Source organism: Melanotaenia boesemani, chromosome 5, assembly GCF_017639745.1.
Source record: "Melanotaenia boesemani isolate fMelBoe1 chromosome 5, fMelBoe1.pri, whole genome shotgun sequence".
NCBI classification, from domain to species: domain Eukaryota; kingdom Metazoa; phylum Chordata; class Actinopteri; order Atheriniformes; family Melanotaeniidae; genus Melanotaenia; species Melanotaenia boesemani.
This window is the reverse complement of record NC_055686.1, coordinates 5680482-5706751: the sequence shown is the minus strand read 5'-3', so window position 1 is coordinate 5706751 and position 26270 is coordinate 5680482. Positions and strand designations below refer to the sequence as shown.

The window sequence follows — 26270 nt, the reverse complement described above, 5'->3', positions numbered from 1 at the left end:
TAAGATGGTCTGAAAATGGCCAGATGGATGAAAATGTGAACTTCTTTGCGGAAGCATAGACACCCATCCAGACGACGTCTCTCTGAGGGAAGGCCTTGCAGATTTTAGCAAGATGATGCTGAACCACATCCTGCCTCCATCAGCATTTTTACGCAGCATCACCACTTTTGTGGAACGAGGGTTTTATTAGAGTTGATGAGAGTTCTCATGTTGTATCAGATTAATTATGGAGGCACAGACGGCTGCTCACTGTGAATGAAATCAATGATGAGCAACTCCTTTGAATATTAATGTTTCAACGAGTTTCTTCTCAAACTGTCAGTTTCCTGACAGCATGAACATCAACGCTGGCTGACAGAAGAAAACATTTAACTTATAAATAAAAATCATATCCAGTTCCTGTAATTAATGAGGCATTCGTCTCATGTTTGATCTTAAAAGGCTCAGAGCTCATAACATGTAAATGTATGCTGTTCTCTGTGCTTTGGTTTCATTTATGGAGCCAATTGAGTTTCAAGTTGTTGTGTAACAAACTACGAGTGTTTACTGGAGAAAAGCTTTGTCGTAATCTACATAATTACATCACCGTCAGGCTGAAGCCATCTGACAAATCCTTCCTTTGATATCTGAGTCTATCGGGGAACAAAGACAAAGTTCAAACCTGGGACGGAGGAGCCTGTCTGCCCTGATGCTGACTGGGTGTGACAGCCTCTTATATTCGCTGTTTATCAGCGAAGAAGCAAACGTTGCAGCACCAGCTGCCCTCAGAGGCAGCCATGTTGATTGTTTACATCTGCCATCATGAATCCAGTTCAGGATTCAAAACATTTCCCTGGGAAAATTTCAACCTTTGAGTCGAGTCAAATTCAGCAGTAAACCCGACGAGCACGCTGGACTTTTGTTTTACTAAACTACAGCGCCGTCCAGACGTTTCCTTATGTTTGTAGTAAAAACAGGAAAAAGATGCAACAGTTTCCTGAAACATGGAAACATAAATATAAATGTGGTAAATGAGGCAGAAATAGACTTTTTCCAAGTCTAAGGAGGTTTGAAGTCAAGATTTGGTCAAGTCTTTCTTGTAATGAATTTAAATGGGTACTGCATCCTAAAATATGGTATCTGAGCTGTAAACAACATTAAATAACTACAGTCATCCTGTTCAAACGATATTCTTCTATCCTTTGTTGCTTTTTAAATCCCGGTTTATGGTTTTAAAAAGGCTCAAAACTCCCCTTCTGGTTCAAACCAGGGTTAGTTCTTCCACCTCAAACCTGAGCGTCTCAGTTTTCCTCAACATTTTGCTTTGGATTTTTGTTTTTATGGCTGTAGAAGTAAATCAGGCTGCATTATTTCCTCATACGGCTCAGCAGGGTGGCGCAGCAAGCGCAGTTTGTATGTTTGCAATAAAAATTTGAGTAGCAGTGTTCTGTACAAGTTGAGACGTAAAGATGAAGACTGACGGAGGCCAACATAAAGGGCATTATAGCAGAGTCCAGTCTTGAACTCATGAATGCTGCCGTCTCAAGTTCCTGTCGACTGAGAAAGGGCTTCACTTTGGCCAAAAGACGGAGCTGAAAAACGCTCGTTCAAACGGAACGAATCTGTTAATCAAGGTTTTTACGGTACACTTGTACCGTACAGACTAGGCATGATGGCTGCATCTGCTTCTCTTCTTATCCTGATGCTCCATCACTCTGGAACAGGGTGAATCTGGACTCATCAGACCACATGACCTTCTTCCATTGCTCCATAATCCAATCTTTATGCTCCCTAACAAGCTGAAGCCTTCTCCAATTAGCCTCACTGATTGGTGGTTTTTTATGCCAATAATCGGCTCCTCTGAAACACACAAACATCTTTTACACAGGACGTGTCTTGAAATGAGAAGCTGCTCATTGCATCAGTTGGGGTTAAATAACTTGCTGCCAGATGTGACATCAGTGATGATCCAATAGGAGGCTCCTACTGCTTCATTAAATCCAGGGCAAAGTAACAAGGTCTGCATCTTAACTTAACACATCTTAACACAAATGTGTTTGAAAGATTAAGTCTGAATGAAAAACGCCTGAACAAAGGGCAGTAATGTGTATTTGTGAATGTTTCCTTCCTTATTCCAGGACTCCCTCTCCAGCACTTTCTCCCCTTTTTTCCTTCTCTATACTATTTCCTCTCATGACTGTTTCGCAGCCCGTTTGTGGGAGAGTTAACAGTAACACTTTTCTCATTTACAGGAATGTCTGCAGGCTTCACGAGGCTGGAGTTTTACCTTCTCACTGCATTATTATCTGGACAATCACAATAGTAGAGAGGTTTGATGCATGTGGTGGGTAATGACAGTCAAAACCTGCTCAAAGAAAAATAAATCACTGCAATAAAATAAATATCAGGAATTAACTAACAGACTGGAAAACAGAGACAGTCACAAACAAAGGTCTGGGATCTTGGGGGCCTGGATGGCTGGTGCCCGGCTGCATATCTTGACCTGTGCCCTGTGACCGCGGGGGGCTCTTGCTGGGGCCTTCATCTGCCGCCCTCTAGGCGGGTTTGGGGTAGTTTTCGTGGTGGGGTGGCTCGGGTTCGGGCTCCAGGATTGCTGCTGATAGCCGGGTCTCTGGGCTGCCCTAGTCTGCCTCTAGCCTCTGTGGAGGCGTGGTCACATTTACAGGATCACACTCATCTCTGATCACTCCTGACTCCTCATCCTCTGCATGCTGACACACTCAGTAGTCCAGTGGGTTTCTACACTAAGAGATACTTGTGTTTAGTTTTTTTGTGTGTGAGTTTCTGGTACTTTGGTTCTTGTTGTGATACATGTTTATTTTTTTCTCTGTTGTGTTTCTGTACGGGTGTAGCAGCTGGTTGTCTGGTGTTAGTTTGGATTGAAGGGTCGTTGCCTTATATTTGTTGCATCTTTGTCTCATTATTCTTCTTTTTCATTCCTCTCCAGTCAGGTGCAGCAAGATTACATAAATTCCATAATTCTAAATAAATAAATAAGATTATGAAGAGGAGCCTTCTACCCATAAAGCTGCTCGGCAAAACAAATCTGTTTGACACAAAACAGCAGCCAGACCATCATTCTGCTGCTACCATGCTGGACAGGACAAGATACCACCCGTCCTGTGTGTGCATGATAAAACAAGGGTCGGTTTGAGCCAAAATGACAAAGTGGACTTTTAGTCCCAGTCGGCACCTGCATGGTTTTCAATATGGAAGTGCACGATTAACAAGTCCCTGACATTTATGGTCACATTTGCACAAAATTTCTGCATTGTAGTTATTTATTGTCCCATCGGACAGAGAAGGAATGGCACCACTCGGATCTCCGTAGGCAGAAAAGGTCATGACCTTTCTTTTAAGTTAAAGAGAAGTTAGTGTTCCTTGTGTCAACACTGTGTTTTACTACAAGAGATGTAAATCAACATCATTCTTAAGATATATTTGAATATCATCTCGTTACCTCATGTGGAGATTCTATTAAAACATTAAACCTCTTAAGATCAGCAGCAAATAAACATTTAAGCTGTTGGTTTTTTAGCTGTAAAATGTTGATGAATTTCTTAATTCTTAACTCTTTATGTGCAGACTAATAACACATGAACCTCACCTTCATCTCCTCTGTTTGTATAGCAGGAGTTTCCTGGGTGACTGGGCAGGGAAAAGGCTCTGAGTGGAGAGAAGCTGTCCAGAGGTCCTCCCATCATCCCTCCATTCTGCTGCAGCAGAAACATACCGTCTCCTCCACCTCCTCCTCCTGCAGAGATGTTTCCTATGTAACCCCTGCTGTTGTACCTCCTCCCGACCGTGCTTCCATCTCTGATGGCAGCTGGTTTGGCCAGCGTGACCTCCACGATGGCGCCATCGATCTGTGCGCCGTTCATTAGGCTCAGGGCGGCGATGGCGTCGCTGCGGGAGCGGTAGTGGATGAAGGCGTAGTCAGTGAGCTTCTTCACTCGCTCCACGGAGCCGGGCTTGAAGCGGGAGAACTCCTGAAGAAGGGTTTCCTCCGTGGTTTCCCACCTCAGGTTACGCACCTGGAGCAGGAGCAAAAACACTGGATGTACTGATGAAAATAAGGGGAAAAAAGAAAGATGGACCAAAACCATGACTCAGTCTTTCTCGGATGTGCTTAGTGAAGAATAATGGCTCATTGTGTGTCTGTTCTACATCCTTAATGATGTAATGATTAGCAAAGGTCCCCAGTGTGGGCTCATTTCACTTTAGGCAGAGCCTGTTAATGTGGGCAGGAAATGAAATCAATGACCCGCGCTGTTCAGGCCTTCAGAAGCTCACTAACGCGTCAGACAGCAGGGTCTGTGCTTCAGGTGGCTTCAGCTCTCGTTCAGCTCCACTGGAGCAGAACACATTATTGAGCAGTCTCTATGGAGACGCTCATGATGTCGCCTCAGATTGGTCAGAAAACTGATTCAAAGTAAAAATTCTGTGCCATCTGTTGGATTAATGAGTTAGAAAACTCTCATACTGGTTTGTTAGAGGTCCTGTCCCACTGCCCTGGACCGAATGGTTTTTAGCTCGGAACCAGAGCGTAGAAAAGTAAATGTTATTGTTATCGTTTTGATTAGTAGGATGAATTTGACTGGACTAAAATGACTTGGAATAAATCAGATTTTGAGTAATAGGAATGAACTGCGTAATAATAATAAAGTACATTGTACTGGAGTGTATGAGGATGAACTGTGGTGATTTTTTTTATTTGAATGCAGCCAATTAAACTGTGATTACTTCAACATATAACAAACTGGATTAAACTGTATTACAATGAACTGGTATGAACTGGATTATAACTGATTGGCTTGAATTTAACTAAAGTGAACTATTTAGGACTAAATTGGTTTAAATGGAAATAAATTGGATAACTGGCCTGAATTGAATTGATTTGCTTTAGGGTGGTCGTATCCCAGAGCAGTCGTCCTCCAGTCGGAAGGTTGGTAGTTCGATTCCAGGCTTGCCCTGACTGCATGTTCTTGGGAAAGACACTAAACCCTGTGTTGCACAGCTCAGGACTCGACGGCTTTCCCCACACGTTAAGATTTTTGGTTGTAAATATTTAGCATGATTAAGACTTGCGACTGTCGACCACGATTCGTTTCGGAGCAGATTGTCGGGCTCTTAACTCTCCTCGGGCCACAGGATAATGTTACAGGATAATCTTATAAAACTTAATAATATTCGGGTGTTTGCCTTCCTTGATCAGGACGGGGAAATCAGGACAAGAGCAGCCCAGTAATCTTTATTTGTGAGCCCAGCTTAAGGATCCTAATTTTCAGATTTGTTTTTTGTTGTTTTTATGCTCTTAACCCTCATCAGTTAATTATTATTCAGTTTTAGATTGTTTCTATTGGGATGGAAGTTAATTAAAAGATTTAATCCATAAAAGTAAGAAAACAATTCATTTGTTTTACTTTTAGAGTAGTTTTTGGAAGAGAACATTTTCATTATTAATTAAAAATCTCATTCTTTTTAAAAATCCCCTCGTCACCCAAAACTTGTTTTTTGAAAGATAGTTATTTTTTTATTATTACTATTTATGCTCTTTTTAAATTGATTTATAAGCTCACTGGGGAGTAAGAAGGACACAAAGTTCAAGCTGTCTCTCCAGTCTGTTATTTTCTGTTAACAACAGTCGCAACACCACCATCATTTCTTCATGTATGTCCTCTGCAGGACAGAATTGTGTGTATGTTTGTTCTGTGCTGAGATTATCGGAGAACACACACAGTGCAATCAGAACTGTTAAATGCCTGATAACTTCATGTGTGGGGTCTCTAACAGATGTCTTCATATTTAGAAAATCCTTGTGTGTGTACCAGCCTTTAAAGGAGCAGTGGTGTGTGGGGACCATGGCTGGAACTGTACCAGCAGATCAGACACATGATGTGTCAGCTGATTTGATTGGCTGGCACCTCAGCAACAGACTCACCACACTGTCAGTAAATAAGATGAGAGAACACTGATGTCTGAAACGTCTGACAGACAGAGACACAATCCAATCAGGTAAAATCTCTTTTAAACCACATTAAAACCCTCCTGAGTCCTGGTTTGTGTTTTAATTAACTCCTCAGTTGTTTACAAGACGAAGACTGTTGCTACAATCAGAGTGAAAATGGCCTTTTAATAAACGTACGCTCTGTGCTTGTGACTGATGAGAAGAGGAAGAGTTTGAACAGCTCGTATGGGAGCAGCTGGAGTCAGGGTGCTCCGTTCACCTCTGGACCTCCCCTGCTAAAAATACCCCCCCCCCCCCCACACACACACACACACACACACACACACACACACAAAGATAAGCTTTTCTTTAGGTTGGCATCCCGTCTCAGAGTGGAAGCCTCCACAGTAATTGATCCCCTGGAGGAGGAGCAGCTCCTCCCTGCTGCTCCGCTCCAGCTCATCTTTGATCTGATCGAGGCGCCTGAATATTTCAGAGCCTAAAACACGGACCTCTGACCAGAGCCGGAGCCAAAGTTTTAAGACAACATAAACACATTATAAACACACAAAAGTACCTACGTAGAGGACTCTGACGCGCTGCATCACCTCCTCGTCCACATCCTTCTCCGGCTTGGCCCAGCTCACCTGGATGGAGTGACCCCACAGCTGGAAGGTTCCTGAGGAGAAAAGAGGTTTATTGAAACATGTCAACATAAAGAGAGACACAGCTTTAGGAGGCAGAAACATGATGACCCCCCCACCATCCCTCCATCAGACCTGTTTCCGTCAGTCCAGTTCTTGTGTCATGTGGTATACCTCGGCCTTTTTATGGCTTCTTGACAGCTATGTTTCCATAGAGACCATTTCTGGTAAGGCTTTGGCCAACCAACCAAAGCCTGGAACCACATTCCGCATCCCATCAGGACTGTAACATCAGCAGGACTGTTTAAAACCCGTCCCACCCACCATTTGGTGGACAGTTGCTGCTGTGACCACTGCCGTGGCCCCACAGCCTCCTCCAACCGCTGCTTTCTCCCTCTGGAGGATCATGTGATAGTTCTATCTTTGAAAATGTGTTGTGTGTCTTTGTTTCTGCAGCAGGAACCTGCAGAAAATCAGTTTTTCCTGAGTCAGGCCTGACTGCTTTTAACCCTTTCCTGCATAAATAAATAAACAAACAGCAGATGTATCAGCTGAAGGTCCAGGTGAATCTCTCAGGCCCTGGTTCAGGTCTTTGCTGGATTCGTTCCTATTTCTTCAGGACATTACTTTCAGGTCCTGCTCATCTGCTGTAGACAGTTTTTTCTTCTCTTCCTGAACACCTGAGGGTGAGGGGTTTTTATTCTGCTGCTCTCTACTATGAACTGTTTAACCTGTTATCTTCAAGATGTTAGATTACTTTGCACTGATTTTATTTTTTATTTACTTTTTTTTTTCCTTATACTTATTTTTACTTTCCTTGTTTGGATGTTTTTCTTAGTCTAATGTCATTTTTTGGTTGGGTTTTTCCACACGATAGCCCTTCTGTAAAGAAAAGGCTGGTCCGACTGGCCTTTCCAAAGGCTCTTTGAGGTGCTCTATGTATAAAAAGTGTTATATAAATAAAGATTAATTGATTGCTATGCAGCTGCTGGCTTGTGACGCGGTGCGTAAAGCGACACTTGGCTGTAACATGATGCTCTGGGTAAAAACTGTTTCTCACAGGGGTTAAAGCATTTTAAAGGATTAAAGGATTTCTGGTACTTAGGGCAACTTGGCCACAAACACAGATAAAAAAGAAACCTGGAATTTTTCCACCATGGATTCTCAACCTTAACACAAAACATATTATTATAAAGGAAACTATTTCCCTTTTTTAAATAACAGGCCACTCTGTTTTATTACAACCCAAATCTGCCATATTGGCTCCTGACAGACTACAGACTTCACAAAACGATCTAAAACATAATGTCATAAATAAGGTCTGAAGGTGGCTGTAGGACTCCATCTGTATGCAATAACCTTAAACAGACCCTGGTCTGGTGTGGTCTACATGCCAAAATATATGAAAATAAGTTAATAAAATTGGCCTTATAAGAATTTTCATAGATAAAATAAAAGTTTGTGTTAATAAATATAAAAGATCTGTAGAATAAGTCCAGATTTAAACATCCTAAGTCTTGTAGTTTTTCACCAGGAAGGAAAGGCAGTGGAATCATCATTCTTGTACATCACAAAACAGAATCTAACATCAACAACGTCAGGCATATGTCTCTGATCATTTCTTCCATCCACGCTCAGGGCTACCATTTCTATACTATCCCTACCATTACAGACCCCCACACCCACCCACCCTTCGTCTGGAAAATAAACAGCCTGTTATTTAGTAGAGCCCAAGCTGGATTTTTTTAGGCTGATGCCAATTCCTATAATTAGTAGAAAAATGTTCCGATATCCGATTAATTGGCCAATTAATAAAAAAAAAAAAAATTGTACAAATGAAATAACTTCTTAATTTATAATTTACATTGTGATTTTTTTTTTCTGTAAAGCATTAATGTATTAAATGAATGAATTTATCTTTGATTTAAACCACAGGTGTTAGATATAAGCTATATGTAAGCAATATAATGAGTGAAGTTACTGGCAAAACATTATTTATGCAGCCCTCTGACGCCTTTCTGCTTCACTTTTCTCCTCCTTAAATGTGTCTCAACACACAGCTGATGGAGTGATGAACGTTTGTCTGTACTCTAATAATTTGTACGTTTACGTTACGTTACTTACTGGCTTTTAAGCTGTTAGCTAACGCTATGCTAGCCTGGGATAACCCCAGCGATGTCATTGCTAACGTAAACAGACAGGAACTAACTTAAGCTAGGTTAGCATAACTTTAGCAATGCAACTTAAATGAAAAGCATGACGAATGCAGCGAAGCGCTGGTCACCATTTATAAACTAAAACTGGAGACATCTTGAGTCATACTTAACTTCACGTCGTTGCCCACCTCTGTAGTGCTGCCTGGCTGTAGCTACTGCTGTAGTTACTGACAGCGGTGAGGACTGAGGATTGAATGAAGTCAGAGCTTCATCTGGTGGACAAACGGAGCAATGACATCATTCTGTACAACGCTGACACTTAACATTTATTGTTTTATGAGAAATTAAGAATATATCAGCGTTTAATCTGAAAAAATCTGGCTGATGTTTATTTTGAAAAGGGCTATAATCAGTCGGGCTCGTCTATTTATCTAATTCTCATCGTTTAATCTCACGCAGTCATTTAATCTCAAATAACGACTGCATGTCATTTGTCTGTATTGTTAGACAAAAAGTGTTAGACACAAGTACATGAGAATATCAGGTTTTTAAAGCCACGCCCACTCCCAGTATAAGTGTTTGTGAGGCTGCTGACTTAGGACGGTTTCTCTAGGCTTCACAAGGCTCCATCATGACAACAAAACAGATATACTGTAGTCTACGTCTAGGTCTAGGCTGCAGTTGGATCTTTAAACCAGAGCGTTTTAAGATATACGGTCCAGTGCTGGAACACTGTCAGCCCTGTTCTCAGCCTCGGGGGGCTGCAGGCAATCACGGCAACAGGAATGAGCATGATGGATGGCAATGTGCCATCAAAATGAGTCAGAAGAAGAGTTTTAAGGTTAGATGGGCTGGACTGAAAATGAGTAAAAAAGCAGAAAAATCTTTAGAAAGTTGGACGACCACTGTAAAGGCGTCCCCCCAGTGAACAGCTCTGTGGTTACATCATCTGTCCCTCTAAGCCACCTCAGCAGGAAGGGACATCCTTCATGTCTCATCAGCATTATTTATTCTTCCAGCCTGGACGACAGGACTCACCCCGACTCAGCTGGACTGAGAGTGAGCCGCCAGCCGCCTGCAGAGAAGTAAAAACTGAATTCCCTGTGTTTCTTTTTAAGCATCTGTTGGGGCCGCTATCTGTTGAAACATATTTTAATTAAAATAAAAAGCAGCTAACAGAATGAATGCTGATGTTTCCTCCCAGATTTTAGATGGAAGTAAGATTTATTTAGCAAAGAGAAAACAGTCTGTAGGGTGTCTGATGGCAGCTCTACCTGCTCACTGTACTGAGCCCATACACTTAGTCACAAACAGCATCCCTCTAATGCGGCCTCCTTATCAATTCTTTTACAAAGCAGAGCTCCTGGAGAAGCAGCAGCCCCACATTCAGCTTTAATCTCCCTCTGATCTGCTGCTTAAATGCTTCTTTAAGACACCTGTCAATCAGCAGCTGTGATATGAAACCTAAACACCCTCAGATTGAGTTACTGCAGCACTCTGCTGCCCTCTGCTGGACACACACACAACTGCCCTGTAGTCACTTATCGATACACATCCAAGGAGGCGGGCTGGTGTGGGTCGGTCCACAATATGCTTATCTTAATGCATCACGCACCAGCTGAACACATGATAAGTCACAGGGTGAGGTGAGGCGTGCGCCAAGTTCCCTGTGTGTCTGCGTCAGGTTCTGCCTTGGATTGGGTGGGTGGAGGCCTAATGAAGGAGGTCCTGGCCGGGGTGCGGGCCGCCTCAGATAACAATCCATTATTGATTCAAAAAAAAATTTGGACACACGTACTGGTGTACAAACCAAACTGGGACAGAGAACAACAAACATCCCAACCTGGTGGAGGAAATGTTCTCTTCTTTACATGGGAATTTCATTCAGATGTAAAACCCTGCAGCCAGTAAGCCTTTCTACACGAATTCTCTGGTGTACCACCTCACCTGTTCTCTCATCATCTCATTCATCTAGCTGACACCTTGTAAATGCAGCACTCTTTACTTCTGCTCACATTAAGCCCAAACCGTCCTTTATATCCAACCCACGCTCTGCCAGAAGCACATCAGCCAAGGACTCGTTATTCCCACCTTTCCTGAGCTCAGGGAGGCATGACACCATGATAAAAAGCCAATTAAAGGCAGAGAAACGGTGGATCTCCGCTGGTTTGCACTGATCCACAATCATACACTGTGTTGTGTGTTGGTTTGAAATTGCGACCGGCCTGGATTCACTCCTTTACTCCTCGACGAAGAACAGACACAAATCGTTTTAGTTTTTATCTATTAACCCCACTAATCTAAGAATTTATGATTCCTGAGCCAAATGAACAAGAAAATCAAAGCGAGAGTTGAATGAATTTTGACCTCTGTAGGCCCCCGTCTGTGACGACACATGAACAGATGGAGATCAGGTCTTCTCCAGTGGTCCAGCAGAGTCTTCTGCAGGTTTTAGAGGTTTCCCTGCTACAACCATAGACTGTATATAAAAGATCGACGGAGCCTCCGTGATGTCACCCGAACGTTTCTGAAGAGCAAAAGTCAAGCTTGATGGGCGTTCCCACCGTTGATATCTTGGTAGCATCACATGGGTCGTTAGTCCCGGAAAATCAAAAAATGGGCAAAGAGGTGGAGCTGAGAGGGGGGCTGTGAAGGTGGGGGTGGATGATTGACACCCATCAAACTTCGAGCTGCCTGTAGCTAAGAGCTAACCGAGCTAACCCAGAGCAACGGTAGCTAACCAGCTAACAGAGGTAGGTGGGCTAAAGCTAAGGTGCGCTGTTAGCCGGCTAAAAACCACGGTTGTGCTGCACTCTCCCTTCTTTCTGAGGATATTGGATGCCTGTCAATCAAAAGGACACGCCCCCTGTTAAGCCTTATATAAGCCTCACAACATCGAAACAGGTGAGTTAGAAAAAAATTCACCCTCCTCACAGTTGTCATTAAGGTAAACTTGATCTATTAATCCTAAAATGGATTTTTGTGCCAGGCTTTAAACATGTTTATTTCTGCTGTAAAGTTAGTGTTTTTAACATGGGAGTCTATGGGGATTTGCTCTGTTTTGGAGCCCCTAGTGGATGAGGCATGAACTGCAATTTTTTGCACTTCTGCATGGCTTCACATTTTACCCCCGAAGGTTGCCGCTAGGTTTTTAGTCTTTTTGTTTTTCTCATTGTTAGTTATTGTCAGTGTAAATAAACAAGTAGACGGGTCGGTTACCAGGTAACAGCTTCCTCCGGGCCATCGCAGCTGCTTTGTGGGACTCGTACTCCACAAAGGCGAAGCCTCGGTTTCTGTTCTTATCAGAGAAGTTGGGACACAAGATGACATCCACCACACCATCCGTCACCTGGCACACACACACAGGAATAACAGGGCAACATGTGTGTCAGTGTTAAATGAAAACTAAACCGAGGTCAGACCGTGCAGATCTACAGCTCAGCCTCTTCAGGTCTCAGTTAGCATGGTAAATGTTAAAGTTCATGACAGTCCACTCAGAAGAAGACTGAACAGTATAGCTTGTTTGGAAGGGCTGCAGGAGAAATCTTCCTCTTTCTAAAGAAGAACGTGGGAGCAGAGTTTAGGTTAGCAAAGTTGCATCTGAACAAACAAAAGATTTCTGGAACGTCTTTAATCATGATCAGAATTAATAAAAACCACAGCGTATCAGCTCATACTATCTGTCACCATGGAGGCGGAGGGATGATGACCTGGGCTTGTTCTGTAGTTACAGCACCTGGACACCTTGCAGTCAGTAGCTGTGTTTACAAGGAGCGCTTCTGATCCGACTGAACATCCAACCAGAATCAAAACGTAAACACTTCCACTGACCTATTCGCCCTCGATCAGAAAGAATTTCCTAACTGGTCCAGAGAGGAAGGGGTTAAACGAGGTAAAAACTACCACAACGGTTTCTGTGGTGGATGCTCTTTCTGAACCAGGTGTGGTTTGGGTGATGTGGTGAGCTTCAGGAAGGAAGTGGACTGTGGCGTTTTGTTGGAAACTCTGGCGAAGTTAAGGATTACTGAGAGTCTCAACGGCTGAAAGGCTCAGAACGAGTTGTCCTTACAGTTTTCTGATGAAATGAAGTTCACGCTGAGCAGGTCAAAAGCATTACAGTCATTAAATCTTTCCATCATGTAAACACACGACTGATCAGCATCCGTGTAAACACGCCAGCTAGAATCTCCAGTCACGCTGATTTCATGCACTGAAAAATCTACAACAGAATGCCTGAAGAAGAGAAAAATCGAAGCGTTGACACGGTCCAATCTGATTCAGAGCTGTGCAGAAGCAACGCTGGAAAGAAGAAAGTAAAATAAACACGTCTGTTTTCTGGCTGTCGACATAAAAAGAAGATATTTTTGATCTTGCAGTACTAGTATGCAGCAGCTCATGTCAGGCAGCTGAAATCTCTGCTGTCATTACCAGGCTGCTGAGCTGCATTATGTCCTGTCACATGAAATTGAAAACATGACAGCAGCTGCTGTGAGAGCCGCCGTCTGAATGAGCTGTTTTTACAAACAAACATCACAGGTAGACGTTTCCACCACACCTTCTGCATCTCCTCCAGGATGTCGTCCTTACTCTTGTCTTTGGGGATGGAGCCGATGAAGAGGCGGCGGTTGTTCAGACTCACACACACTCCGATGTACTTCCCGGGTCGGACCTCGTAGTTGTCCAGCATCTGGATGGCTTTCTGAGCCTCTTCTCTGCAACACAACCAGCAAACACCAGTGGTTCTTTAATCCATATCATCACCATCTCTGTAGGAAACTAGAATGTGGCCTGGAACCTGATCAACAGGAGATCGGGAACAGGTGATTTGTTGTCCCGTGGGGAGGTTTCTACCTGTCTGTGTACATGACGAAGGCGTAGCCGCGGTTGTCTCCACTGAACTCCATCATCAGCCTGAACTCATAGATCTTGCCGGCCTTCTCGAACAGAGGCACCAGCTCGTCCTCGTACATGTCTCTGGGAATCTTCCCCACGAACACCTCGCAGTCCCGCGGCGGCGCCGGACCGTCCCAGTCTGGGTCACATACAGAACCCAAAGGTCAGGTTCAAACCAGAAAAACCTGCAGACTGGGTCTGACTTCCAGCAGCTGGAACTTTATGATACACGTCCAGCCAGATGACATTTATCATCATCTCCCACCAACATCACCGTGTTTAGTATATAGCAGAGCCACCGCTCCTACCACACACATCACGCACTGTGTGTAGGACAGGGGTGTCCAAAGTCCTCGAGGGACGCTGTCCCGCAGGTCTTAAAATGTTTCCTGATGCAACACCTGAATCAGATTAACGGGTCAACATGCCTGGACAGAACTTCACAACAAGCTGGTGAAGAGAGCAATTTAAATCAGGTGTGTAGGAGCAGGGAAACATCAAAAAGCAGCAGCCCTCGAGGACCAGATCTAGACCAGATCAGATCTAGACCAGATCAGGGTATCAAGGGGTAGGAGACATATTTACTGTGCGACTTCTGAGCTTCTGACTTGTTTAATGACACTCTGTAAATGTAAGAATGAGGCTGCTTTATTACGGTGGTGGTACATTTTATTTATTTGTTATTTTACTTTCTCATTTTCCAGTGATTTGGTAAAACTACTGATCTGTGTCTGGAGCTCTACGAGAACATTAAGAGGACATTAAACCTTGTGCATCATTATGGATATTTTTCTTCATTTAGGGGCAATTTTTATATCTCAGTCTGGCAGTAATTATGGCTCTTAGTGAAAAACTGAATACAAATAATGAATAGAATGAAATCCTAATACCACAGAGTGCTTAACTATACTGTAAATATAATTATTACATAATAATATATAATTATAATTGTTTTCTAATAGCTACTAGATTTTTAAAAAGTGGGTTTAATGTGACTTAATTTGAAATTTTGGTCCTAAAAATGAGATAAAGTAGTCAAACTGCTATTTTAATATTTAAAATTCTTGGTATGTTTTGTAGTTTTGAGCAGGGCTGCAGAAAATTATGCCAAAAAAAGCAAATAGAATATTAATCTGTAAATATTTAGACTACAGCAGTACTTTGGAAGTGGACATTTTTGTCTGTAATAATTTAACAGGGTAGTAAATTAAACAGACTCCTGAGGGTTTACTTTGAAAATAAAGACAAGTGCACTTGTAAATATGGAAATCATCTTATTTTGGGGAGGTGGAGGCGGTGTGTGTTGGGCACCAAAAAGCAGTTGTGCTTAGGGCACCACAATGGCTGAAAGCAGCCGTGGAAATGGAAACAAATCTAGAAGACCTAGAAGACTGCAGCTGCATCCAGAGATGCAACACATCTCTATATCCACACAGCAGCTCATCTAAGATGGACAGAAAGACAGTGGAAACTTGTTCTGTGGTCAGGATGGCCAGGATGTTTCAGGGGACAAGCTTTGAGTGAGACACATGAACCTGTAGTCGTTCTGTGTCTGTGGACTCTTACATACCTGGCGGGGGTCCACCGTACTTCCTCTGTCCGTTCTCCTGGACCATGTTGTAGCCCGTTTTCTTCATCAGGGTGAGCAGAGCCAACTCCTTCGTACACGACACCTCGAAGTTATCTCTGACCACCGATGAGCCCGCAGACTCTCCATCCATGTCTTCATCGGTCGATCTGTCTCCATCTGTCCAACACACAACACGGTCACCTGTCATTAGTAAGCTTACAGGTTACACGACCAAGGGGAGAAGTTGCATTAATATTAATCACAAGACAAAAATAGATCTCACTAAGCTCAAAATAATATATTCAAGAGTTCTCCTTTTGGTTTATTTAATAGTGTTGATGCAGGTTAAGAGTTTTCATTCAGCCACATATGTACAGCAATGATTTGTTCATATTTAAAAGAGATGTTTGGGGGTTTCTGGCTTTTTCTTCTTTTAGGGGTGCATTATTTATATCTACTTGCTATACTTATATTATCTTCACCACTTTAATCCGTGAACATTCTGTCGACTCCTATTTTACATTATTTAAAACTTATATAACGTACTAAATCATTTGTAATCTTGTCTTTGCACCTTTTATGTCTCACATTAATGTCTTTGTTACTCAAACTAACCTGGTAACATCAGGTTAGTAGTTAGCGCACTTGCTAGTTTTCTAATGACTAAAACCAATCCCTGTCCCCGTGGGAGCCCACACGCCAGCTTTTAGCACCAATATCATTATTGACCAGTTGTGTTGTTAGCGTATTTGACAAAGTTGTGTGAGCCTGAGTTTTTAAATTATTAGGTTATAGTTTGCAAAGCAGCCGCCGTTAAGTTAGTTAGCATCTGTGCTAGCGGGTGTTAAATGTAGCTGCAAAGCGTTAACTTTAGTTACCCAAGTTTTATTCCGAGCCTTTACCAAAATGTACAGTTACATGTTGAGAGTTTAGTTAAAAACTTTCATAAATACTCTTACCGCCTCTGCACTGGGGCATTTCTTCTCAGAGTTAATGTTTTCCGGTTTGCGGAATTGAAAGTTCAAGCAGCGGCGGTTCCAATACGACACGTCCTCCGGAAAAGACGAAGCGTTACCTAGAAACGGTTTGACAAGAACGTAAGAGTGACGTGAGGGTAAGTCGCTTCGGCCAATCAGCGACATTCTTCACGGCATGGAAGGCGGGAACAACGTGCAATTAAATTAAATTAAATTAAATTAAATTAAATTAAATTAAATTAAATTAAATTAAATTAAATTAAATTAAATTAAATTAAATATTAAGATTAAAACTAATTAAACCTGATAAAAATTACACAGAGAAAACAGAAAATTAGCCTACATCTCAAATACCAAAAAGTTGGGGCACTGTGTGAAATGCAAAAAACAAACAATATATCAGATGTTGAAAGAGAGACATTTTACCATTTAATGAAAAATATCTCATTTTGAAATAGATGGCAGTGACCCATTTCAAAAGGAGTTGGAACAAGGACAACTGGAGGAGCATTTGTACATTAACTCCATATGGTAAAGGGTCAGTTACATGACTGGGTTAAAAACAAGAATTTCAGAGAGGCAAAGTCTCTCAATGTAGAGATGGTCAGAGGTTCAATAATCTGAAATCAAACTGTATCTAAAAATGTGGTACAACTTTAAATATATATATATATTTGTATGTAAAACTGTGAAGACTTTAAACATCCACCTACAATGTATTATGTCTTTAAAGTTTGAGAGAATTAGAAGGAATCCCTGTGCGACAAGGATCAAGTCCAAAAAAGGTAAAAACTGAATTCTTGCTATCTTTAAATGGGCACATCATTGTACTGGACATAATGTCCTAAAATAATTTAATTCAATATAAAAACAAAACAAATGGCACAATCACACGAGGTAAATAAATAAAAGTTTATTAAATATAATTTATTCAAAGGGTTTGCAGAACTAAGGATTTATTAAAAACAGAGTGAACTGAGGTTTTCTTTTATCAATTCCTCTTCATGAATCACTAATTAGAAAAAAAGATAAGACTCTCCACTTTTGATAATTTAGGTGTTTGTTGCAGTGTGAATCTGTTCAGGAGGCCATCCAGATGAGGAACGGCAGCAGGACGGCCAGCAGGACAGACCAGGTGCTCACAGCTCGCAGGTACGCCAGCAAACACATCGCCAGCATCGCCGTCACCTTGGCAACGCGCCGACTCAGCAGCAGCTTCCTGACTGTTTTACAGAACTGATGAAGAAGAATAAAGGGAGCATTATTTATGTAGTTTATAAAGTCATGGAAGATAAAACCTTACATCCCATTTGTCCACTCTGCAAAGTTATTTTTACATCTGTTTGTTTGGATTAGTGGAATAATTTTCTCCCCATTTGTTGTCATTTTGAATAAATCTGTTCCATTTTGCACCGTTGAATTTCTCTCTTTGTGTTTCATTTTTCATTCCTTGTTTCATTCCTTGTTTTCACATCTAGATTTTTTTCTTTGACATGCAAATTAGATTTTTTTTACATATTTAATCGCTTTTTCTCATTTTCTATGAAGAAATTTAGTTTCTCTTTGTAGCTGTTTAATTTGTTTTTGGCATTTATGGTGATCATGCTCATGTTTATGCCATTTTTCTTTACTTTAGACTATTTTTTGCCACCATATGACCATTTTATAAACATGTATTGACATTAAAGCCGTATTGCAGTGGTCTTTGCACTCATTTTGCATGCCCTTGTTGGAGTTTTATGTCTCTTTCTGGCCATTTAACATCCCTTTGTGGTTGTTTATGGTATTTTTCTGTAACTTACAAATCCTTTGTGGTGGATCTGTGTGGTCAGTGGGTCCATTTGTAGTCATTTTATGCTATTGAATCTCCTTTCTTGCTGATTCTGATGCTCATTTTGAATTTCAGCAGGTCATCTTCACCATGTCTGAATGACTAAACATGTTGAAGTTCTGCCATGTGTTTGGTTGGTTAGATATTTGTGTCAACAAGTGGTTGAAACAGCAGAATAAGACTTTTTCTCACCCAATCTCAACATAGATGTTCCTACATTATGAACATTATGGAAGAATGATCGGCACAAAAACTAATAAAACTGGAAAACATTTCTCATTCATATGAAATAAATCCATGTGGCACACAGTTTCATGTCCTGCTCATAAACAACCACTAGATGGAGCCGTTGTTTTCTGATTTCTTCACATTGGCTGTGAGATGTGCAGCTCTAAAGAAGGATGCTCAACATTTTTATTGCTTTCAGTAATTGGAGCACAAATTGATTAACTCTTAAAACTCCAAGCTATTTATTGCTACTTTCCCAAATTATTTTGTTGGGATTTTTGTCTAAAGCTTTGTAGAAATAACACACAGATCAACAGTGACTTTTTTCATCTGTACATCGTTCTCTCAAGTCTTGGCTTTCAGGAGAAAAATTATTGCCATTGAAACAAACACACAGAAACTATTTACATATTTCCACTTTTTCCTCGTTTCTAGTTATTTCTGCTACTATTTACCTGCTATCCTCACTAAACCAACTCCAGCTCAGCTGCTTTGTGGTGTCACTGTGCATCAGAAACGTTTTCTTGGCTTTTTCCAGCCATAGAGGAGCATTGTTTTTCTTCTTTTCAGACACACATAGAACTTTCTGCTCTCTGGTTGATCTTTGGCTGCTCCTGATTGGACATTACTGTCAATCTAAGCTCTCTGATTGGTGGAAAGTCTGACAGGAAGTGGCTTCATCAGCATGTCCAGGTCTAAATAGAGGTCTCTTAGCAATATAGTAGTGATAGTGATCTTTTTATGATGAAAATGTGATAAATAATGCTGTTATCGTGGATCATTGTGGATTTTGAGTCTATTAATAAACACCACAATTTGAGGCTGGATTGTAAACGTCCTAGACAGGATATAAATGGTTGGAAAACTTCCGTAGATCACCTAAAGGGTGAGCTATCCATCATAATTTACCACACAGAGCTACACACTACCGCTCCTGAAACACTGGTGGTGATAGAAGCGATAGCTAAAGTTGATCTAGTGGAGCTTTATGGGTTAATCATCTGATTAATCTATTAATTATTGGCAGATTTGAAATTCATTCTCCTTCTTATTATGTGTCTGTGGTAGTTTTGCACCTCGCATAAATATACTTGCCATTATAATAATTTCTAATTTATCATCTCTGTCTTGTCATGAGTTAATTGTTCTCTCAGAGCTAAACTTTCCTTTAGTCTGTTTACACTGAAACTGCTGCATCTTCAACATTTCGCTATGCTTTCGTTTTCGCTGTAGAGCCAAACAGCAGCACTTTGTTTCCTCTTTTCTTTCACAATCTCCCTGCAACCTGACGACTTTCTGCAGGAACAATGGAGCTTTCAGTGTTGCTGCAACAGGGAGGCTTAACCCAATTAGAGAGATTCAGGTCTGATCTGTGATCAGCTTTATTCTGCAGCTAAAGGTCAGACTGCTGCTACAGAGACCAGAAAAATCTCCGTATCAGGCATTATAACATGTCCACCAGATATTTTTTGTGTTTTTAAATGATTTTAAGGCTTAAACTAAGAAGGAAATACTAGATGTAGATTAGATGATGGTTAAATGGTGGTTTTAGCATCTTTCTACAACGTGTATATGTTTCGAGCATCCTCTCTCTCTTTTATTCGACCACTCGTCCTTGTTCTGCAAGAAAATCAAGAGAAGCTGTCCCTTATTCTTGAGAAATTAAAGTGGTGGGCTTAAAGAGAGGGGATCGGGCGGCTCTCTTTGAGCACAAAAAGCAGATATCCTGACTTTCCCCACAGTTTGCCCAGGGGAGCATCACCTGGAAGGTCTGGAAGCTCATGACGGTGCCGTATCGGCAGTACATGACAAAGTGTTCGCAGTTGTACCACAGCAGGCTGTAGGCCATGTCTCCCAGCAGCCTCTCTGCCCTCTGGGCCACTTCTTCCCCCTGCAGCGCCACACAGCTGCACATCTGCCAAGAATGGACGTAAACACTGTTATTTAATGCCGAGAATCCACCAAGATTCCCACATAAACCATGAAAGTCAGCTCATTGTGCTCCGTCAATCTTTACATGCTGGAAATGTTGGCTGAAAGCTGCAGGGCTGTGTGTGAATAATGAACGTTTACCTTGTCCATGGGGTTGACCAGGATCTCCGCTCCGTAGGCGAAGTCCTCCACCGAGTCCACCCTCACACTGCCGCACTGCAGACACAAAACACGAGACACGTTTCAGGTCACATCATGTTGCCTGACAACAGTTTGACTGGTGAAATGGGGGAAATCTGAAGACCATGTGCACATTAACGCCTCGTTTTTAACAGAAGTCTCTCACTTAAAGGTACAGTGTGTAAATTATTTGGCTTTTTATTAGCAAAAATCAAGTATCACTTTCATAAATACATATTTTACCAAAGTCTAATCACAATCATATCCAAATGAAAGTGTTCTCGTAGCTTAGAATTAGTTGTTTATAAGTACATAGGTGGCGGCGCACCCTCCTGGAAGCTGCCATGTTGCATCGCCATCTTTGAATTCAGTAGCTGAAAAGGAACAAACTTGTTAGCCTTACGCGTTTTACCTGCAAATCCTCAAGAGGGGGGTTCTGTACCTCATCACCTGACGGGACACTCGAACTCCTGCCAGATGTTGGCATTTTCACATTTATGGCCCTCCATGGCTTCCGTAGTTGTAATAAACGGTGAGGTTCCAGAGAGCACTACTTGATTGCTTGCATTACATTAGCGCACCACTAGATGGCAGTAATTCTTACACACTGGGGCTTTAACGTAAATTTACATTCAGTATCACATTCCTGCCTCCATCCGGCCAAACCAGAGACTGAGTTTAGGTGACATGTGATGTTAAAGTTTGGTCATGTCAACAGTTTCCAGAACTCCTTTCTCTCACCACACACCTCCATTTTACATGTCGGCCATATTATCCACCGTCTGAAATCAACTAATGTCAAGCTGTCGATGGCGCTGTAATGACGTCATCAGTGATTCGTCATGGAGGATAACGGCCATGACTCAGACTAGTTAACAGCATGGCTTAAAGTCTGTTGTATTTAACATTAAAAAAATCACTTTTCTTATATCGAAGTGTTTCCTGTTTGATCTCCTCGAGGAAAAGCTGCTGGAAATACGTCCATACGAAGCTGCTAGCTGCCTACATGTGGAGTGGAAGAGGACAGGGTTTTTTTTTCATCCGACAGAACGCTCTCCGTTTGGAGCTTCAAGGAGCTCTGACGGGAACTGAACAGTTTATCTGCTTTGTCGCTATTTTTCTTTCCCATAAAAATGTGTTGTAGTTCTGGACAATGATTAACACTTTTAATCGTAATTAATAAAAACAGCAACTTTGTTTTAAAGAATTAAAGGGTTACATTTCTTTTGACTAATTAAATATTTTGTATTTTTTATTAGAACTGAAGATGACTGAAAGTGCAAAACTAACAATAATTCAAAAGTACTGTATTCAAACTTTACCTCTATGCGAAAAAAAGCGCAAAAACGTTTGGTTTAAAAACACTTTTGTAGAAAAACAAATAGGCTCATTTTAGCAGCAGTTTCCACTTTATTAATCTTTAACAATGTTTTAAATAAAATCTAGTTTTTGTGACAAAGAAGCATAAAAAAAAATCAGGATTTGTTTGTTAAAAAGAAACATGTCAGCAGGATAATCATCAAAGCTGTGAAGCCGCCTTCCTTCTGAACACAGAGGATCAATATCTGAGGATAAATTCAGCCGGCAATCGTTTTCCTGCTGGAACAGACACAAAACTGGATAAAACTTTTATTTGTGAAAGAGAAGATACATCTTTATACACTGCTGGCCAAGAAACAAGTCGCCTGGATTTAACTAGATAGGAGCCTCCTATTGGATAATTACTGCATGGATGATGATGTCACCGCTGGCAACAAGTTATTTAACCCCAACTAATGCAATGAGTAGCGTCTCGTTTCTTAAGACACGTCCTGTGGTCATGGAAAAGATGTTTATGTGTTTCAGAGAAGTCCGATTATTGGCATCAAGCAGAGAAAACTTCTAAGGAGAAGCAGAAACTACTAAAACTGGGTTCAGAACTGTCCAACGCCTTAATAAAACTGGAAGGATGGTGGAAAACCATCATCTTCCAGGAAGAAATGTGGTCAGAAAAACATCCTGAATGATGGTGATCGGTCGTCAATTAAATGTTTGGTGGATTCAGATGAAAGAAAAACAACACAGGAACTCAGGACTATGTAAAATAATGAAAGTAAGAACTTTTCTATTTGAACAATGTGAAGGAAACTCGAGGGACTGACACTGAACAGCTGCATAAGAAAACTACTAATCAGTGAGGCTAACCAAAGAAAAAAGACTTCAGGTTGTTAGGGACCATGAAGACTGGATTCTGGAGCAATGGAAGAAGGTCATGTGGTCTGATGAATCCAAATTTACCCTGTTCCATGACCATATTCCAAGATGACAATGGCAGGAACGAGATTACTGACTGCTGCAGGTACGATTCTGGCTGCTCGTAATGGCTTCACATCGCTGCTTTAAAAACCATCATCATCTTCTTCATCATCCTCATCACCCCACTGAAGGGTTGCATCTGGAAAGTATCAGGATTTGATCCAATCACAAACTGAGGCGAGTCATTCTGATGGGATGAGTTTTCCTTGAAGTGTGTATTGTGTATGTGTGATGGGAGGGGCTTAGAGAGGAGGAGGAGGAGGAAGAAAGGGGGGAATATGTCTCTGGGCTCTGGTACCTTGGCGATTACTCCCAGTATGAGTCTGGTGTTGGTGACCATCTGTTTGATTCGGACCTGGTTGCTGGAAACGACGGGCAGGATGTCCGGGATGAAGTGAGCTACTCTGCAGGCAAACAGGGACAGGAAGGCAAGAACATGACAGAGAGAAAAGAAGGGGATGACATAAGAGGAAGAAGAGGGTAGGAAAACTACATTTGAACCTTTTTTAGACTCACCTGCCCCCACCCAGGTAAATCCCGAAGTGTGTGAACAGAGTCCGAGAAACTTCCAGCAGGTCTCCCCTCCTGAACATCCGGTCATACTTACACTCCGTCCCCTCCTTCCCTTTCTGTCCAACCATTCTCCCATCTTCCTCCTCCTCTTCCTCCTTCTTCTTCCTCTTCTGCAGCGGCTCGAGAGTCGCCGTGGAGATGAAGAGCAGAGCGAGCAGCTGCAGAGGGAACATGGTACCAGAAACGCAGGGCAAAGTGCAGCAGAGGTTTTATTCTGCTGGGGGGAGGAGCAGAGAGGAGATTAAACTTTCACAGCTTTCTAACAGACATTTCCCAAGAATTCATACGAAATCACCAGCTGGATCAGGCTGCAATCCAATGAGGTTGATTGGTATCGACTTAACCCCCAGATGAAGAAAAGGTGGACAGAAAACAACAGCAATAAAAGTACCTAGATAAATAAGTGTATAAATGAAACATAAAACTATAATCTACACGTGTGCACTGTGTCACAGGCTCAAATCTAAATCTAACTCTAAATCTAAAAATCTAACTAACCTCAAAGAAACTAAATAAATAAATAAATGACCAAAAATGAGACACAGAACAACTGCAAAGAGACACAAAACAACAAAGAGCCACATAACAGCTGTAAAAATATTACAATACCATAAAAAAACAAATAACCACCAAAAAGATGCAGCAAACGAGCTATGAGAGGTATAAAACAGCTACAAACAGATTCTAAACAAACAGCTGCAAATATGTAAATGATAAGAACAAACCAACAAGAAATGCAAAACATAAAAAACACCAAACAACTAAAAAGAGATGCTAGACAAACACAAGGCAACGTGAAAACAAAACAAAACTAATCCACAAATAAAACATATACAGCAGCAAGAAGGTATAATGTTACTGGAAAAATACAAAAGAACTACAAAGATGTGTGAGACCACAAAAAAGTAAGGAATGATACAAACACAACACAATACCAGAGGTCCAGAAAGTTTCCAAAGTAATGCAAAACATCTGTTTCCAGAGTCCAAACAACCTCAGTAGATACAAAACAAACAAAAAGAAAAAGCAGAATAAAGAGAATTTAGATTACCAGGAGACCTGGTTCAACTGGGTGGATAATTTCTAAAAACTTTGCATCTTCGTTTGGTTGGTTTCACATTGTACTTTACTCAAGTAAACCAACCCACCTGAACGACATCATGCAGTTACAACAACTGTCCACTAGGGGGTAATACTGACTAATAGGAAAGAAGAAGAAACTCTGGCTCAGTTATTAGCCAGGACTAGAAAGGGCTTGCTTACTGCAAGTAAACAACAGAGCAACAATAAATTTATTCAGTCTTGGAGTTCCTGTTTAATATTGGCGATGAAACCTGATCTGGGTTTCACCAGAATCTGTCCAGTATGAGCAGTAGGACAGGAAGCCAGATATCCGACATGTTGGTCTACATCACTTCCTCTGCCTGGTCCACCTGGTTTTACACTGTTAGCAAACTAAACCACAAAAGCCCCAGTTTTCAGTATTTATGCACATTCGTACAGCTCCAAAAGAACCGTGCTATCTGTGGAAGTGGACCAGATGGTCTAAAATGGTCATAAATGGTCGTTTACACCATAGACTGTGTATAAAAGATGGACGGAGCCTCTGTAACGCCACCTGTAGGTTTCTGAAGAGCAAAAGTGAAGCTCGTTGGGGGGTTCCTACCATTGCCATCTTGGCAGCTATTCCTGATGTCGCTCCCGGAAAATACAAAAATGGGCAAAGAAGTGGAGCTGAGAGGGAGGCTGTGAGTGTGAGGTGGATGATTGGCATCTATCAAACTCCGAGTTGCCTGTAGCTAAGAGCAAACTGAGCCAACTCACATCTAACGGTAGCTAACCGGCTAACCAAAGTAGGCTAAAGCTAACGTGCACTGTTAGCTGGCTAAAAACCGCAGTTGTGCTGCACTCTCCCTTCTTGCCGCGGATATTGGATACCTGTCAATCAAAAGGACACGCCCCTAATTATGCCGAATTTCAAGACTAAATAACATCTAAACGGATGAGTTAATAAAAAAATCCCCCCCCATGATTGTCATGAACTTGACCTATTAATCCTAAAATGTTTTTTTGTATCAGGCTTTAAACCTGTTTTCTGCTGTGAAGTTGGCCTTTTTAACATGGAGTCTATGGGGATTTGTTCTGTTTTGGAGCCAGTCCCTAGTAGATGAGGAGTAAACTGCGATTCTTTGCACTTCCGCATAGGCTTCACTTTTTACCGGCCGAGGTTGCCGCTTGGTTTACACCAGTCCATCTGATTCAAATTCTGGTTTGTCTCATCAAAAAGTCTGGTTCATTTGGCGGAGGTGTGAATGCGCAAACTAAATCTGGCACAGCTCAAAAAAGAATGCTACTCCGTGTGAAAACATGTGCTTCACGTACACCACATGCAAGAAACGGAGCACAGGGTATTGTAGGTAAACACAACCAAAACATCTGCGCTGGTTCTTTTGACTTGTGCAGTGTGAAAGCAAACTCAGGCCGGAAGAATATTGCAACCCCCAACAGAACCGTGGTCCTAGTTGTACCAGGTCGGTATGAGAAACGGAAAACAACAAAAGACTGTTTATGTTTGCAGAACTGAGACGCAAGTCCAGGAGAGTCGAACCTCAGAGCCATTACGTCACACAGCAGCTTTGAACACCTGAACATTAACATATGACCTGACTGCATCACAGCCATCATTTCTGTCTGCAAACAACAGTCATGTTGGAGTTTCTGAGCTGCGTTCAGAGCCGCTCACTTGTGATCTGAATCTCAAGTTAAGAAGCAGCGTGAACGGGGCTGCACTGGACTCAACAACCTTCAGCTCTGATTACACAACATAAAGAGACGGAAAACAAGCTGCTTAACGTCCAGTGTGGTGCTATCAGAGACCTGGGTGTACCTGCAGGCTCTACCAGCCAATCAGGGTTCAGTTCAGTTTCAAGCTACAGTCAACAGAAAATAAAGTTACCATCTTCAATTTTGGAGGATTGACGGATCTGGACATTTTACCAGATGCAGAACTCTGTGGCATGTCTGCTGACGGGGACCAGAACTAC

General features: G+C 41.7%; 2 protein-coding genes across 3 annotated transcripts in view; both read right to left on the bottom strand.

Annotated features, from left to right (window-relative positions):
* The window catches only part of rbm46 (RNA binding motif protein 46), a 28255-nt gene extending 11963 nt beyond the window's left edge, over positions 1-16292 (bottom strand). Inside the window, exons 1-7 of one of the 2 annotated variants that reach the window (XM_041984520.1) lie at positions 16170-16292; positions 15211-15387; positions 13599-13779; positions 13303-13459; positions 11967-12096; positions 6529-6626; positions 3608-4034 (exon numbers count right to left, since the gene is read on the bottom strand). In XM_041984520.1, the coding sequence (XP_041840454.1) occupies positions 3608-4034; positions 6529-6626; positions 11967-12096; positions 13303-13459; positions 13599-13779; positions 15211-15387; positions 16170-16188 (1189 nt within the window). In that variant the 5' untranslated portion in view covers positions 16189-16292. The remainder of the gene's footprint in view (positions 1-3607; positions 4035-6528; positions 6627-11966; positions 12097-13302; positions 13460-13598; positions 13780-15210; positions 15388-16169) is intronic. The other variant, XM_041984518.1, reaches the window with a different exon arrangement.
* An 870-nt stretch (positions 16293-17162) lies between these two features.
* On the bottom strand, positions 17163-24381 carry lratb.2 (lecithin retinol acyltransferase b, tandem duplicate 2). The gene is made up of 6 exons (XM_041986634.1): positions 24375-24381; positions 23170-23384; positions 22952-23057; positions 20320-20394; positions 20009-20161; positions 17163-17423 (listed from the first exon to the last, which is right to left on the bottom strand). Exons 2-6 carry the CDS (start codon positions 23292-23294, stop codon positions 17268-17270), a joined length of 615 nt encoding a protein of 204 aa, XP_041842568.1. The 5' UTR covers positions 23295-23384; positions 24375-24381; the 3' UTR covers positions 17163-17267.
* Positions 24382-26270: the final 1889 nt, after the last annotated feature.

Bases quoted from the DNA above. Each gene is read 5' to 3' on its own strand.
- lratb.2 (XM_041986634.1), bottom strand. From the start codon at position 23,294: ATGGTTGGACAGAAAGGGAAGGAGGGGACGGAGTGTAAGTATGACCGG. The intron at 20,395-22,951 runs GTACCAGAGCCC...TTGTGTCTGCAG, and splicing joins TACTGGGAGTAATCGCCAAG to TGCGGCAGTGTGAGGGTGGA. The intron at 17,424-20,008 runs GTGATGCTCCCC...CTTCTTCATCAG, and splicing joins TGAGCTTCCAGACCTTCCAG to TTCTGTAAAACAGTCAGGAA.